Genomic DNA, 15,987 nt, shown 5'->3' on the forward strand with positions numbered 1-15,987 from the left:
GGCAGGAGAATGGCGTAAACCCGGGAGGCGGAGCTTGCAGTGAGCCGAGATCCGGCCACTGCACTCCAGCCTGGGCGACAGAGCAAGACTCCGTCTCAAAAAAAAAAAAAATTATTCCACTTTTGCCTGTTCTATTTTTTCTAGGTTGATTTTAGAAAATATATTAATATCTTCTTAGAGAAGTGAGATTAATTCCTATCTTATATTTAGCTCCCCAGTTGCCTTGAATGATGACAATATGATGGTGCCTAATGTTATAAAATAATTTATCTCCTCCTGCCCTCCATGTGGACTCAGTTGCTGCCAAGCACTTTCTTAAAGGAATGAAATTCAAATATTCTATATATTAAGTTATTTAAAGATAGTGTCTTCCACTGTGAGGAACCCTATAATTAAGCCACCAAAAATAGTATTTTAGCTCTAAAAAGCACTTTGGTTATCAACTGAAACAATGGACCCTCCTGTGCATGCCAATTTGAAAAATGCTGTTAGGTAATACCTAAGATTCTGTAAAACTGGAATTGGAATAAGATGTTATGAATCCATCTTCATTTCTCTTCCACTAAATCCTCTTTGCTACCCCAGCACTTTGTTCTTCACATCTAGATTTTTTGCTGAGCCTCCCTTCTCTTCCTCTCACATTCCTCTTCCTCCATCTCTTTTGTCTCACTGTTCCAGGGCAAGTGTAAGGCCACTCACCTAGATTAATGCTTGAGTTTACTTGAGAGAGGTGAGAAACAATGAACCAGAAATAAGAAATCTCAGCTGAGGTGAAGCTGGGAAGGGAGTCTGACTCAGAAGACACTAGGTTTGAATGCTGGCTCAAGTTTTTTGTCACTTCTGTGCCTCCATTTTGTCAGCTGTAAAGATGACCACAGGAGTCCTATCTCACAGAGTGGTTGACAACATCCGATTAGACATGTGACAGCACTGGCATGCGAGCCCCACCAGCTGGGGAGCTCCCTCAGGTCAGAACTCTGGCTTATTCTCTGCTGAGGCCCCGGCACCTAACTTCCCATCTGGCTCGAATATTTATTGAGCAAATGAACATATTATTGATGAATTAATGGTCGATGGCCACTCTGTGTAAATTTACTCTTCCGTGATATTTCCCAAAAGAAAATATTTTTTCCCTAAGTGTTTTCCTTATAGTGTTAGCTGGAATCTTACAGAGTTTCAGAAGTTGATCGTATGAGAAAAAGAGGCCCTGTTAGCTCTTTGGATGTGAACAAAGCTAAAGAAAAATCTTCTATCCCTTCTTTCTCCCTTTCTATCTCCATTTATAACACAAATGAGTGTGTGTCCAGACTTGAGAAAAGTAGGGACAGTCCGTAGAGAGGACACCAGGATAGAAGAACTGAGTGATCGGCACCTCCCCAGTCTCATAAGATGCAAGGAAAATTCCAAGGCTCACCAGAGACAGTCACTCTTACCTTCTTGGCCCTAGGAAGCTGGTGAGCTCAGAGGACAAAGACCTTGAGAGCAGATAGTGTCCAGGGAAGGCGATGCCACACTGTGTTAGTTTCCTCTGGCTTCCATGACAAATTACCCACCACAAACTGGATGGCTTAAAACAACAGCAGTTTATTCTCTTACAGTTCTGGAGCCTGGAAGTCTGAAATCGATATGTCAAGGCATGATCTCTCTGAAGGCGGTAACGGAGCATCCTTCCTTGCGTCTTCCTAGCTTTTAGTGGTTGCCAGCAATCCTTACCATTCACTGACCTGCATACATCACTCCAATCTTTGCCTCTGTTGCCACAGAGCATTTTCCCTGTGTGTCTTTGGCTTTATGTCCAAATGACCTTCTTCTTATAGGGACACTAGTCATACCGGATTTAGGGCCTACCCTACTCCAGTATGACCTCATCTTCACTTGATTGTATTTGCTAAGACCCTATTTCCCATGAGGTCACATTCATAGGTTCCAGCTGTGCATGAATTTTGAGGAACGTTATTCAACCCAGTACATGCATCTTAGCAACAACAAAATTGGGCCTTGTGGTTTCCAGAGTGTGTAGATGTCACAGGAAAGTTCCCAACCATCTGCTTAGGTTTGAATCTCAGCTCTGCTATATATTAGCTGTAACCTTTAGCAGGCTACTTCATCTTTCTGTGCCTCAGTTTCCTAACTTATAGTGGAGATTATTACCTACCTCATAGGATTGTTTGTAGGACCAAAGGAGTTATTGCAAATGAAGCACTTCAGTCAGGAGCGGCCTGCTGAACAGGACCCTGGGAGGCTGCCATTGGGCCGGAAGTAGTGGAGAGAGTAGTGGCAGCGCTGATGGTGAGGAAGCCAGTTGTGATGGACATCAGAACACAGGCACTGTCTTTGTGTAAAGCTGTGCTGTCTCTAAAGTGCACATTCACATTCATATCCTACCAGTGAATAGTCCCCACCTAACACTCAACACACACACATACACACACACACACACGCTGTTGTGAAGTCAGACTGGAGCCTACTGACCAGTAGTCTGTGAGCCTCTTCTCCCTTCTCTAAATAACACCCACCCAGGCTGGGCACAGTGGCACATGCCTGTAATCCTAGCACTTTGGGAGGCTGAGGCGGGTAGATCACCTGCGGTCAAGAGTTCGAGACCAGCCTGTCCAACATGGCAAAATCCCATCTCTACTAAAAATACAAAAATTAACCGGGTGTGGTGGTGCATGCCTGTAATCTTAGCTATTTGGGAGGCTGAGGTAGGAGAATCGTGCTTGAACCCAGGAGGTGGAGGTTGCAGGGAGCCAAAATCGTGCCACTGCACTCCAGCCTGGGCAGTAGAGTGAGACTCTATCTCTAAATAAATAAATAAATAAATACCACCTGCCCTAGTTCCTTTTACTGTCTCCTACCCTTTTAATATCTTAAAGCCCTCTCGATCCTCCTACTTCTTAATGAAACACAGCTCACAGCCCCTCCTGGAATCTGAGTCAACCCTCGCTCCATTCCTCCAGAGTTCTCCCTGGGGTCCTGGGGAGAGAAGTGGTGACTCCAGGCCATGACCCTCAGCTATCATCTTTCCACTCCTTGGCTTTAAGTTGCTACTTTTACTACTTTCTTTCTTTTGTTTTGTTTTTGTAAAGACAAGGTCTGACTCTGTCCCCAGGCTGGAGTACAGTGGCACAATCATAGCTCACTTCAGCCTTAAACTCCTGGACTTAAATGATCCTCCAGCCTTAGCCTCCAAAGTGACTGGGATTACAGGGGTGAGCCACCACACCTAGTGATTTTCACAGTTTTTGACTAAACAATTATTATTTCCACTGTGAAAGTTTTAAATTATTTTTAAGCTTATATATATACATACATATATATACACATATACATATATGCACACACACACATACATATATATATATATATTTTTTTTTTGAGATGGGGTCTCACTCTGTCACCCAGGCTGGAGTGCAGTGACACGATCTCAGCTCACTGCAACCTCCACCTCCTGGGTTCAAGTGTTTCTCCTGCCCCAGCCTCCATAGTAGCTGGGATTACAGGTGCCTGCCACTACACCCGGCTAATTTTTGCATTTGTAACAGAGACAGGGTTTCACCGTATTGGCCAGGCTGGTCTTGAACTCCTGACCTCAGGTGATTCGCCTGCCTCGGCCTCCCAAAGCGCTGGGATTACAGGCGTGAGACACTGAGCCCGACTACATGTGTTCCTGTCTTAACAAGGTGGGTTATGGTTATGTTTCGGGTCTCCAGGTATCAACATCAACTTGAGTATTGTATCCAAAAGTCCTCAAAACACTTGGGTATTCCCCTTCTCCACTCAACAGTTACCTGAGTAAATGGCCACAGGTCCCTTTGGGGATGAGCGAGGGAAATCATTATCATGCACATTTACCTTGGGGATGGTCCTCCCCTTGAGGACCTGACCTTTCCTTTAGTCAGTAGGCTTCATGTCCTGGGACTGATCCAGGCCTGGAAACTGCACAGGAGAAGGTGACTTTGTATAGGGGTAATGGCCCTCAGCATTCTTATTTATTTTGATTGTATTGATCTTATTTATTTTGATTCACAAGCAGGGACCTTGTTTGCCGCCCATCTATTTTGCCCCGGGATGCTGTGTTCTGTTGATTACCTCCATAATTCTCTAAGCCTTAGGTTGGCTGCTACTCCAACCTGGATGTTCATTATGGTAACTGCTCACACCTGGTTGCTGACAAGAACGTGCCACTCCCTGGCCTCTATTGTTCTGGGTCTTCTAGTCCCTGCTGCCGTCAGCCCAGTTCTGTACCAGAATTTCTGACCTCAGTCCTGGCCTACAGAGGACTGAACTCTTTAGTGAAACTGATGCTCCTCCACCACTGTGTTCTTTATTGCCTTGGTAAATGACGTGTCCTCAGGCCGCTGTAGAACACCATCATCTAGTTGGTTTTCTGGCCTTACGTTGTAAATCCACTTGATCATGCCACAGCATTTCAATCCTTACTTTCCACTGTCTGTCAGGGCAGTGCAGGTATTTCTTCTTAACTTAAGGTGGGCCATTGCTTTTTTCATGTTCCTAGGAGCCACCTTAGTAGTGTGTTTATACCAACTCTGGGGGCCTTGTGGCATATGAAATCAGCATCCTGGGGGAGCACACCCATACTGGTCAACCCTCTTTTATCCAGATTTGTGTTCTGCACTGCCCCTCGACACAGCACGCTTAGAATTCAGCCCCATGTGAACTCTTCCAGCTTCTGCCAGTCCAGTTGGTTGTGTCCTGCGGTTTGTTCAGCGGGTAACCCCTTTCTGTCTTCAGCAGGCAGGCCTAGCACATCCCAGGCAGCAATATGTTGTTAGGACTTAACCGTAGTTATTGGTAATGGCCGGAGTGGGAGGTGAAGGCAGATCCTGAGAAAAGAACAAGTTGTCTTGCAGGGGAGAGGCCTTCACATCATCTCCAAGCAAGGTGGAGGGGTGCTTGTCTTTAATCTGAGCTCCCCCAGGCTCAGAGGTCACAGAGAAATTTGGGGATTTAAGGTTCTCAAGGACATCAACCAGATATCCCCATCCTATGTATCAGTGTCCCAGTCCTTCCCAAGAAGAACCTTGACCTGATCAGAGTCAACTTGTCTCAGTTGGGGGTTCAATCTTCCTTGGAGCTTGTCGTCTTTTGTGACTAAGTTCTGGTGCTGGTCCTGAGCTTTCCCAGTTCTCCTGCTGCAGGAGAGAAGGCCCTGGCTTTCATTCATAGCTAATTATTGCTGATTAATCACTCTTAGCCTTTTGTTACTTTTCCAGAGTGTCAACTGAGTTTGGCAATGGTCCCCTGAATCCAAATCCTTACTTACTGTTTTCCCTACATATTTCAACTGCTTGATATTTCACACAGCTAATGCGTTTCCTTCCATTGGTGACACATTTTACAATTGTACTGTGCCAGGGATAATCATTGATGAGATTATCAGGGGTCTTCATTGCCATCTGGGTGGTGGAGGATCAAGCTCAAAATCCCATCTTAGGATCTGCTTTCTTGAACCACTCCTGGCACCCAACTGTGACAGGTTGCATTCCCCAGGGAAAATTTCTGAAATGATATCAGTATACAGGTATTTCTTAAGAAGTATTCATGAGACCAACACCACAGAAGTGGGGAGAAGGGAGCTGGGTCCAACACCAGCTCCTGCTGACCCCATGGGGAATCCAGAGGCTGGAATGGCCCTGTAGATTGCCACCACTTGGGGCAAGGGGACCAGGCCTTTATATCCCTGGGCTGATCCATCATTGGGAGGTAGGCTGCTTCTGGAAGGAAACACGATCTTGAGTAGGGCAATTTTCTTTTTCTTTTTCTTTTTTTTTTTTTTGAGACGGAGTCTCGCGCTGTCGCCCAGGCTAGAATGCAGTGGCCGGATCTCAGCTCACTGCAAGCTCCGCCTCCCAGGTTTGCGCCATTCTCCTGCCTCAGCCTCCCGAGTAGTTGGGACTACAGGCGCCCGCCACCTCGCCCGGCTAGTTTTTTGTATTTTTTTGTAGAGACGGGGTTTCACTGTCTTAGCCAGGATGGTCTCGATCTCCTGACCTCGTGATCCGCCCGGCTCGGCCTCCCAAAGTGCTGGGATTACAGGCTTGAGCCACCGTGCCCGGCCTGGGTAGGGCAATTTTCTTCAGTGCAGGCAATCCCTGAAGAGGGCTAACAGCTGAGGGAGGTTTTCCGGCCACTCTCCCAGCAGCTGGGGGTATTTTATCCTTCATTCCGGAGGGATATCTGGGTGGTGTACTGTAGCAACTGCCACATTCCCGCATTCCATTAAAGCCAGTCCCATGGCCATGTCTGCCACAAATGGGGTAGAGGACAACATGCTTTGCATAGAAAAGCACTGCAAGTCACACAGCACAGTGCAGGTATGTGATATTCTCCTAGAGATGGTGGGAGCGAGCTATATGGGAAACCAGAAGACAATGGAACAATGCGTTCAAATATTGGGAGGAAATGCTTTTGAACTTGGAATCCTGTGCCAGCCAAATTACCAATGAAATATGAGAGTAGAATAAAGCTGTTCAAGCAAGGAAGGTCTATGCTTCAGCAATACAAGAAAGTAAACCAAGAAAGAGGAAGACACGGAATCCAAAATAAGAGAGATGCAAAGAGAGGTGAAGGGCAGCTCAGGGATAGCAGCTATGCGTAGCTCCGGAGCAAAACCCTCCAGATCAGAGCCATTCAGAAGACTCCAGGTGGGGGTTCAAGATGAAATTCACACAATTTCAATATGTTTGAACATGTTGGAAATTTACACAATTTGGGAAGAGTTTAAAGTACAAAAAACAAAAAGGGGCTAGGCGCAGTGGTTTATGCCTGTAATCCCAGAACTTGGGGAGGCCGAGGTATGCAGATTGCTTGAGCCCAGGAGTTCGAGACCAGCCTGGGCAACAGGACAAAACCCCAACTCTACAAAAATACAAAAAGTAGCCAGGTGTGGTGGTGTGTGCCTGTAGTCCCAGCTATTTGGGAGGCTGAAGTGGGAGGATCACCTAAGCCAGGGAAGATTGAGGCTGCATTGAGCTGAGATCGCACCACTACACTCCAGCCTGGGTGACAGAGACCCTGTCTCAGAAAACAAACAAACAAACAAACTAAAACTAAAAACCACCACCAACAAGGTATTAACTCCAAAAGAAAGAAAGATCAAAATATATGAAACACGTTGCAGTATATACTTCATGGCTTGTGAATAGTGTTTATACAATCACAATAATGTATCTATGCAAATTTACGGTACAGCTGTCCTGGGGGGGATGGGATACAGAAAGTGTGCACATATGTGGTTGGATTTGAGGAGGGGCAAAAGACAGGTAAGTCCTCATTTTCCTTGTTAGGAAACAGATGATGCCTGATGCTGGAAAGTGAAAAATAGAAGAAAGCATATTACTTGGAGATATGGAGATAAATACCAAAATAATCAGATGAAAGAGCTGAAAATTGGGGCCTCTGGAAATGGAAATGTTGGCAGGAAATGCTAGAGGTAAGGAGAGGTGGACCGCTAATTTTATAACACGCCTGGTAGGGTTTACTTATTTATTTTGAGGTAGGGTCCCACTCTGTCTCCCAGACTGGAGTGCAGTGGCACAATTATAGCTCACTGTAGCCTTGACCTCCCAGGCCTAGGTGATCCTCCAACCTCAGCCTCCCAAGTAGCTGGGACTATAGGCACACACCACCATGCCCAACTAATTTTTGATTTTTTGCCATGTTGCCCAGGTTGGTTTCAAACTCCTGGACTCAAGCAACCCTCCCACCCCAGCCTCCCAAAATTCTGGGATTACAGTCGTGAGCCACTGCACCAGCCTCTGATAGGATTTCTTGATTCTTTAAAATAAATACAGGTATGACTTTTGTGAAAGAGCAACATCAGAAGAAACGATTCCGAGTTCACAAGCTTTTCCAAAGAATTAAAAAAGAGGCAACAGCACACCCCAACCCATTTTATGATGCTAGCATGACCTCCACACCAAAGCTGACCAGGACAAAACGAGGAAGGCAAGTTGCAAGTCAGTCTTATTCATAGACATAGATGCAAAAGTCATAAATAGTATATAAACATATTTGCAATCTAAATTTAGCAATATGAAAGTATAAGATATGACAACCAAGTTGAGTTTATCTCAGGAATGCAAAATTAGTTTAATATTAGAAAATAAATGTAATTGGCTGGGTGTGGTGGCTCCTGCCTATAATCCCAGCACTTTGGGAGGCTGAGATGGGTGAATCACTTGAGGTCAGGAGTTTGAGACCAGCCTGGCCAATATGGTGAAATCCTGTCTCTACTAAAAATACAAAATTACCTGGATGTGGTGGTGTGCACTTGTAATCCCAGCTACTTGGGAGGCTGAGGTAGGGGAATTGCTTGAACACAGGAAGGGGAAGTTGCAGTGAGCTGAGATCACGCCACCGCACTCCAGCCTGGGCAACAGAGCGAGATTCTGTCTCAAAATAAAATAAAATAAATGTAATTCACCACATTAAACATAGAATTCATATGATCATTTCAATAAAGTGAAACCATCTGATAAAATACAACTTTATGTCTTATAAAAAGCCTTAAAACTGGGCATTTAAAAGTAGCTGGGCACTTGCCTGTAGTCTCAGCTACTTGGGAGGTGGAGGCAAGAGCATTGCTTGAGGCCAGGGGTTCAAGGCTGTAGTGCACTATGATTGTGCCTGTGAAAAATCACTGCATTCCAGCCAGAAGGACGTAACAAAACTCCATCTCAAAAAGAAAACAAAAACAAACAAAAAAACCTCAAAGTTTTAGCAACCTAGGAATGAAGAGAACTCCTTTCATCTTAAAAGGGCTAATTATGAAAAACCAACAGCAAACATCATACTTTATGGTAAGGATGTCTGTTATTACCACCCCTAGTCAATATTATAATGAAAGGTCTAATCAACATAGAAATAAAAGGGAAAATAAAGTAAGCACAAAGATTGAAAAGGAAGAAACACCCCAGGCGTTATTTGCAGATTCTATAATTGTAATGGTAGAAAATCCATGAGAATTTACTGCTGATTACACTCTCACCGACAGTGTATGAGACTTCCCGTTGTTCCACATTCTTGTCAAGCTTGGCAATGTTAGATTTTTACATATTTTCCCATCTGGTGAGTATATAATAATAACTCATTGGAGTTTTAATTTGCACTTTTCTAATTACCAATGAGGTTGAGTACCTTTTCATATTTACATTTCCTAATTTATGAAGTGCCTATTCAAATCTTTTACCTATTTTTCCACTGAGTTCTATGTGTTTGTCTTACTAATTTGGAGATGTTTATGTACTCTGAATACTAGTCCTTTGTAGGTTATGATTTTAATATCATTGAATTTATCAATATTTCCTTTATGATTTGTACATTTTTTCATATTAAGAAATCCTTTCCTATCCTGGGGTCATATAGATATTCTTCTATGGCTTTTTTTGTTGTTTGATTTTTTTCTTTACTTATTTGTTTTAGAGAGGAGGTCTTGCCATGTTGTCTAGGCTGGATTTGTATTTCTGGCCTCAAGTGATCCTTTTGCCTCAGCTTCCCAAGTAGCTGGGACTACAGGTGTGAGCTGCCACCAACTGGCTAGATTTTTTTTTTTTTTTTTTTTTTTTTTGTGAGACAGGGTCTCACTCTGTTGCCCAGGCTGGAGTGCAGTGGCACAATCATGACTCGCTGCCACCAGGACTTCTCAGGCTCAAGTGGTTGTCCCACCTCAGCCTTTCAAGTAGCTGGGACCACAGGTGCATGCCACCACACTCGATTAATTTTAACAATTTTTTGTAGAGACAGGGTCTCACTATGTTGCCCAGGCTGGTCTCAAACTCGCCTCTGCCTCCCCAAAGTGTTGAGATTACAGGCATGAACCACTGCGTCTGGGCTGAAACATGCTTTATCTTGCTTAGATTTACACTCCACCTGTAATTGATTATGTATTATGTAAGGTTGGCGGTCATTTGTCTTTTTCTCCCACATGAATAGGTAAAAGGCAAATTAAAACTCCAGTGAGATGCTATTATATGCTCACCAGAAGGGCAAATGTAAAAAAATCTAACATTGGTAAGTATGACAAGAATTTAGAACAACAGAAAGTCTCATACACTGTTGGCAAGAGTACCACTGTGGAATATAATTTGGAATTACCTTTTAAAGGTGAATGAAATGCACACACTCTCTGGCCCAGCAAGCAATTCCACCCACAGATTAGACTCTAAATAGACTCATGCACATTTGTACCAGAACAGTCTTGGACTGTTCAGAACAGCACTGTTTGTAATAGCCCCATTCCCTGAACTATCCAAATGTCTGGCAGTAGTAGAATGAATTCATCAAATCTGGAGGCCAGGCGCAGTGGCTTATGCCTGTAATCCCAGCACTTTGGGAGGCTGAGGCAGGCAGATCACAAGGTAAGGAGTTCAAGATCATCCTGGCCAACATGGTGAAATCCCGCTTCTACTGAAGACACAAAAATTAGCTGGGGTGGTGGTGTGCACCCGTAATCCCAGCTACTCAGGAGGCTGAGGCAGGAGAATTGCTTGGACCCGGGAGGCGGAGGTTGCAATGAGCCGAGATCGCACCATTGCACTCCAGCCCGGGTGACAGAACAAGACTCCGTCTCAAAATAAATAAATAAATAAATAAAATAAAATGTCAGAACTCATACAATGAAATGCCATATAGCAACAAGAGTGAAGGAAGTAGAGCTACATGAATGAATTTCACAATATAATACTGAGAAAAAAGAAGTCAAACACGAAAGAATCCATTCTGTATGATTCCATTTCTATAAAGTCATAATACAGCAAAGAATTCATAAAATATGAACACATGTATGTGTGTATCTATACATATGAATATATGTGTACATATGTAAAGTTCATAACATACAAAAGAAGTTATGTCACCAAACAAAGGTCATGACCAAGAAAACTTAAACTGTTTTTTTTTTTTTTTGAGACTGAGTCTGGCTCTGTCGCCCAGGCTGGAGTGCAGTGGCCGGATCTCAGCTCACTGCAAGCTCCGCCTCCTGGGTTTACGCCATTCTCCTGCCTCAGCCTCCGGAGTAGCTGGGACCACAGGCGCCCCCCCCCTCCCCCGGCGAGAGTTTTTTTTTTTTTTTTTTTTTGTATTTTTTAGTAGAGACGGGGTTTCACCGTGTCAGCCAGGATGGTCTCGATCTCCTGACCTTGTGATCCGCCCGTCTCAGCCTCCCAAAGTGCTGGGATAAACTGTTTTTTTTTTTTTTTGTTATTGTTTTTTGTTTTGTTTTTTTTCTTCGGTAAAAACTACAAAGAAAAGCAATGAAATCATTACCATAAAAATCAGGAGAGTGGGCCAGGTGTGGTGGCTCATGCCTGTAATCCCAGCACTTTGGGAGGCCGAGGTGGATGGATCACCTGAGGTCAGGAGTTTGAGACCAGCCTGGCTAACACGGTGAAACACTGTCTCTACTAAAAATACAAAATTAGCCAGGTGTGGTGCTGCACGCCTGTAATCCCAGCTACTTGGGAGGCTGAGGCAGGAGAATTGCTTGAATCCGGGAGGTGGAGGTTGTAGTAAGCCGATCACCCCACTTCAATCCAGCCTGGGCAACAAGAGTGAAACTCAGTCTCAAAAACGAAAACAAAACAAACAAACAAACAAAAAAACAAAATCAGGAGAGTGGTTACCTCTGGGAGAAGGAGGTGGATATGATATACGGGGTATTCCAGGGGCTTCTGGAGGGCTGGCAATGTTCGGTCTTGACCTGGATACTTGTTAAACTGTCACATTTATGTAGTATGCATTTTTCTGTAAATATATTTCACAGTAAAAATGACAAATGGAAAGAAGCCAGATAAAATAAAAGTAATAATCTCTATATTCCACTAAAACTGCCGACATGTCCACTAAATACAATAATAATGAACACGGCACTGGGTAACTGGTTCTTGGCTTTAAGCCTTTGAGAAACTCATGGAGACAGAAGAATTCCTGTAGGTTTAGTCATGCTTTTTCAATGTACTTGAAATGTTTATTCACAGGTGGGTCTGCTTGACTGTGTGTTCTAAAGCAAAAAGAAACCCAATGCTTCTTTATCCCAAGTTTTAGCCTTTTCTTCTGAAATATAACGAGATCCTGATTTAAAGTCAACCTGCATTAACAGAAACGCTATGAGATCACAAATAAGCATGAATTTCTTACATGTGCAAATTACTGTGTACTTTGTGCTAGCCCCTATGCTATGACCTTTATCTTATAACAGCCTTTATCCCCAGTTCATAGATGAGGAAACTGAGGAAGAGAGAGGTTAATAAACTTGCTGGCCGGCATGGTGGCTCACGCCTGTAATCCCAGCACTTTGGGAGGCGGAGGCGGGCACATCACAAGGTCAAGAGATCGAGACCATCCTGGCCAACATGGTGAAACCCCGTCTCTACAAAAAAAAAAAAAGAAAGAAAGAAAAGAAAAAGAAAAAAAGAGACTTGCTAAGGTGACATAGCTCAGAGTGGTGAGGCAGAGTCTCACACTCAGATCTGGCTGACTAGCCCCAGGCCGCCTCTTGTGATCTCAGCCAGGCTGCACCGTCTTCATGCACCCTCTGGGACAGAAAGACACCATGGGCAGCTGTAGGTCCAGAAACAGTGGGGAATCCCTTCTCCATTTTCACTGAAGGCAATTGGCAGCATTTGATGAGCCAGGAAAACTTAGGCGCCCAGCTCTCACCTCTGAAGGTGTTTTGAAGAATTTCTATGTTAAGTCATATATATATATATATATATGGCAAAGGATCAACTCACAGTACATCAATTCTGAAAAACCATATTCCTTCCCATGCCCCGATCGCGTTTACTTGAAATAAACTCTGTCATTCCGTTGCCGTCCAGTAGGAGGCACCCTTTAGCTACTTTAAAAAAGCTGAACATAAGAATACTGAGTGGGTGTGTTCAATAGCGTGAGAAGGAACAGCGAAATGTCCAAAGAAAAAAATGACTAAAGTTTTAAAACTCCATGAAACTCAGAAGAAAATGAAAGCAGTGATGGACAAATCAATTAATTCAGTTTCACGAACCATTGCTAAAAGGCAGCAACATTTTAGTGGTTTCCTGAGCTACCCGTATTTCTTAGCTCCAAATTCATGTTGGTTTCATTTGTTGCATGGAATTATTTTTAGTTTAAGGTGTGTCCTTTTCACTTCCACATTTCCCGAATTCGTAAGTCTGTGCCTGCGGCACTGCGTAGACGCGGGGAGTTCGGTATCAGTTTACACATTGCCTTTAGTAAAATCCGCCAGAGGTCCACCCATTTTTGTCTTTTCCTCTTCCTTGCCCCGTCCCTGGGAGAAATCTTCCCTTCACTGGGAGAGAACTTCTCTCCCGGGGCGGTGCGACCCGGAGCTCCAGCGCCCGAGTCTCCACTTCGTTTGCTGAAACTTGCTTTCTGCCAGCTAAGAACCATGCTGCGAGTGATTGTGGAATCTGCCAGCAATATCCCTAAAACGAAATTTGGCAAGCCGGATCCTATTGTTTCTGTTATTTTTAAGGGTAAGAAAAAGTTTTCTTCTTTTTCTGAAGTCCTGTTTTGGAATGTTAGTTTCTTGGGTCACCTTCTTGAAAAGTCTGCGTTTAGACGGCTGATGAAGCCAGTCTCTCCAGCAGCGTTTGTTACCTGCGCAGGACAGGGGACAGGACCCATTTCTGGGGAAAGCATTTCATTTTCTCCAGGGCTTAAGACTCATGGAATGACCTGATGTTTTAGCTCTAAGACTGTGATTTCTGTAAGCTCTTGGTGGAAAATGTATTTGCCAATCCCTAAATTTCAGGTATCAACAAACGTCTGTATTGGTTCAAAGTAAGTTTCAGTAGCCTTAGATGCATTTTAATTTTATCTGCCTGTGAGAAACGGGTAAAGGAGGAAGAAGAGCAATTAAATTGTTGGAGGCACCATTACTCCTTGAATCAGCCTGAGGCTGCTTTGATTGTCAATGGGCTTTTGGGCGGTGGGGTGAAGTTCATAGTTTTACTGAGTTTTCCTGCCCTTTTGTGTCTTTGTAATTGTTTTTGTATCTAGGCAGTTGGGGTGTTTTCTTATACATTCTGTAGCTTTTAAATTGCTCATTGAGGAAGAACTCTGGACTGCTAGTTTGCAGTTTGGGGATCTAGTTCTATCTTGCTTGCTGAATGACCTTGGGCAAGTTACTTCATTTCTCTGGGATCTCAATTTTCTTTTCTGCAAAACAGGCAAGAAGGGTTTAGACAAAGATCATCTCTAAAAGCCACATGGTTGGCTGAGTACGGTGGCTCACCAACCCTGAGCCAACTTTGGGAGGCCAAGACAGGAGGATTGCTTGAGCCTAGGAGTTTGAGGCTACAGTGAGCTGTGATCATGCCACTGCACTCCAGCCTGGGTGTAAAAATAAATAAAAATAAAAGGCTTGTCCGGGCACTGTGGCTCACGCCTGTAATCCCAGCACTTTGGGAGGCCGAGGTGGGTGGATCATGAGGTCAAGAAATCGAGACCATCCTGGCCAACATGGTAAACCCCGTCTCTACTAAAATACAAAAATTAGCTGGGCATGGTGGCGTACACCTGTAGTTCCAGCTACTTGGGAAGCTGAGGCAGGAGGATCACTTGAACCCAGGAGGCAGAGGCTGCAGTGAACCGAGATCTTGCCACTGCACTCTAGCCTGGCGACAGAGCGAGACTTGTCTCAAAAAATAATAATAATAATAAAATAAAATAAAAAATAAAAGGCTCATAGTAATTTCAAAAGGCTATTTTCCTATGACACTTGATTGCCATTGCAGGGGAGGGGACAAGAATGCTGTCATGGCACAATTCGATGTAAGTGACTTAGTTTTGGCTAAAGTAGGGTTTCTAACTCTCAGTGTGGAGGCTTTATCTATTTTGTTTGTCATTAGTAAGATTGCCGGCTCACTTCTTGGCAAGAGGGATGGGAGAGAGAGGGAAAGGCAGAGAGAGTGGGAGCATGGATAGACATGTGTTTCCTGACCATGCCTTGCTACATTTCTCGTTTCTTCCAGGAGCCTGACTGCTACTCCCTGTCAGTTCCTGAGGCATCTATACCTTTCGCCTTTCTTTTTCCCATTGTCCCCCTTTATTTCTCTTCTTAAACCTCTCCCTCTGAGGATGAGCAAGAAAATGAAAGAAATGAATCTCAAAGCCGGCTGGCTGGGTGTGGTGACTTATGACTGTAATCCCAGAACTTTGGGAGGCTGAGGTGGGTAGATCATATGAGAGCAGGAGTTTGAGACCATCCTGGCCAACATGGCAAAAACCCCTCTCTACTAAAAAATACAAAAATTAGCAGGGCATGGTGGTCTATAATCCTGCTACTTGGGAGGCTGAGGCAGGAGGATTGCTTGGACCCAGGAGGAGGAGATTGCAGTGAGCCAAGATCGTGCCACTGCACTCCAGCGTGGGCGACAGAGCAAGACTCCGTCTCAAAAAAAAAAAAAAAAAAAAAAGAAAGCTGACAAATTGTTGGTTGGTTGAAAAAAAATCTGAAGAGCAAAAATTGGATTTAAAAAAAACAAAGAAAAATTTAGGATAAGACTGGGTCTTGCTATGTTGCCCAGGCTGGTTATAATTCCCTTGCTCAAACTTTCTTCCCACCTCAGCTTCCCAAAGTGTTGGGATTACAGGTTTAAATTACCACGCCCAGCTTAAAATTGGGCTCTTAAAGGACAAAGGGCTTTGAAAAGCTGGCTACTTAATATCATGGACCCATGTTATGTCAGAGTTTATTTACATGTGTTAGGTTTTATTAAGTTTTTGTTTTCTTGAAGCGGTTACATAATAGTGACATAATATGAAGATTTTACATCCTTCATCATTAACATATAAAGACATTAAAATATATTGGGATCAGTCTGATCATGTAATTATTTAAGTCTTATAGATTATAGAGGAATTGGAGTTAACACTATATCGAAATCTGACTTGTTATTTGTCTGGAGTTTGAATGCACTGATGGAATATTTTAAATGATGAAAAATATATCTAAGTCAA

The 15,987-nt window shown here is 43.7% G+C and overlaps 1 protein-coding gene across 6 annotated transcripts in view; it reads left to right on the top strand.

Annotated features, from left to right (window-relative positions):
- Positions 1 to 13,147: 13,147 nt before the first annotated feature.
- MYOF (myoferlin) overlaps positions 13,148 to 15,987 on the top strand; it is a 170,530-nt gene continuing 167,690 nt past the window's right edge. For 2 of the 6 annotated variants that reach the window (XM_021943480.2, XM_021943481.2), the window contains exon 1: positions 13,152 to 13,499. In XM_021943480.2, coding sequence (XP_021799172.2) covers positions 13,412 to 13,499 — 88 coding nt within the window. In that variant the 5' untranslated portion in view covers positions 13,152 to 13,411. Of the gene's footprint in view, positions 13,500 to 15,987 lie in introns of all 6 variants that reach the window. The other 4 variants (XM_009214983.4, XM_021943482.2, XM_021943485.2 and 1 more) reach the window with 3 other exon arrangements.

This window comes from Papio anubis, chromosome 11, assembly GCF_008728515.1.
Source record: "Papio anubis isolate 15944 chromosome 11, Panubis1.0, whole genome shotgun sequence".
NCBI lineage: Eukaryota > Metazoa > Chordata > Mammalia > Primates > Cercopithecidae > Papio > Papio anubis.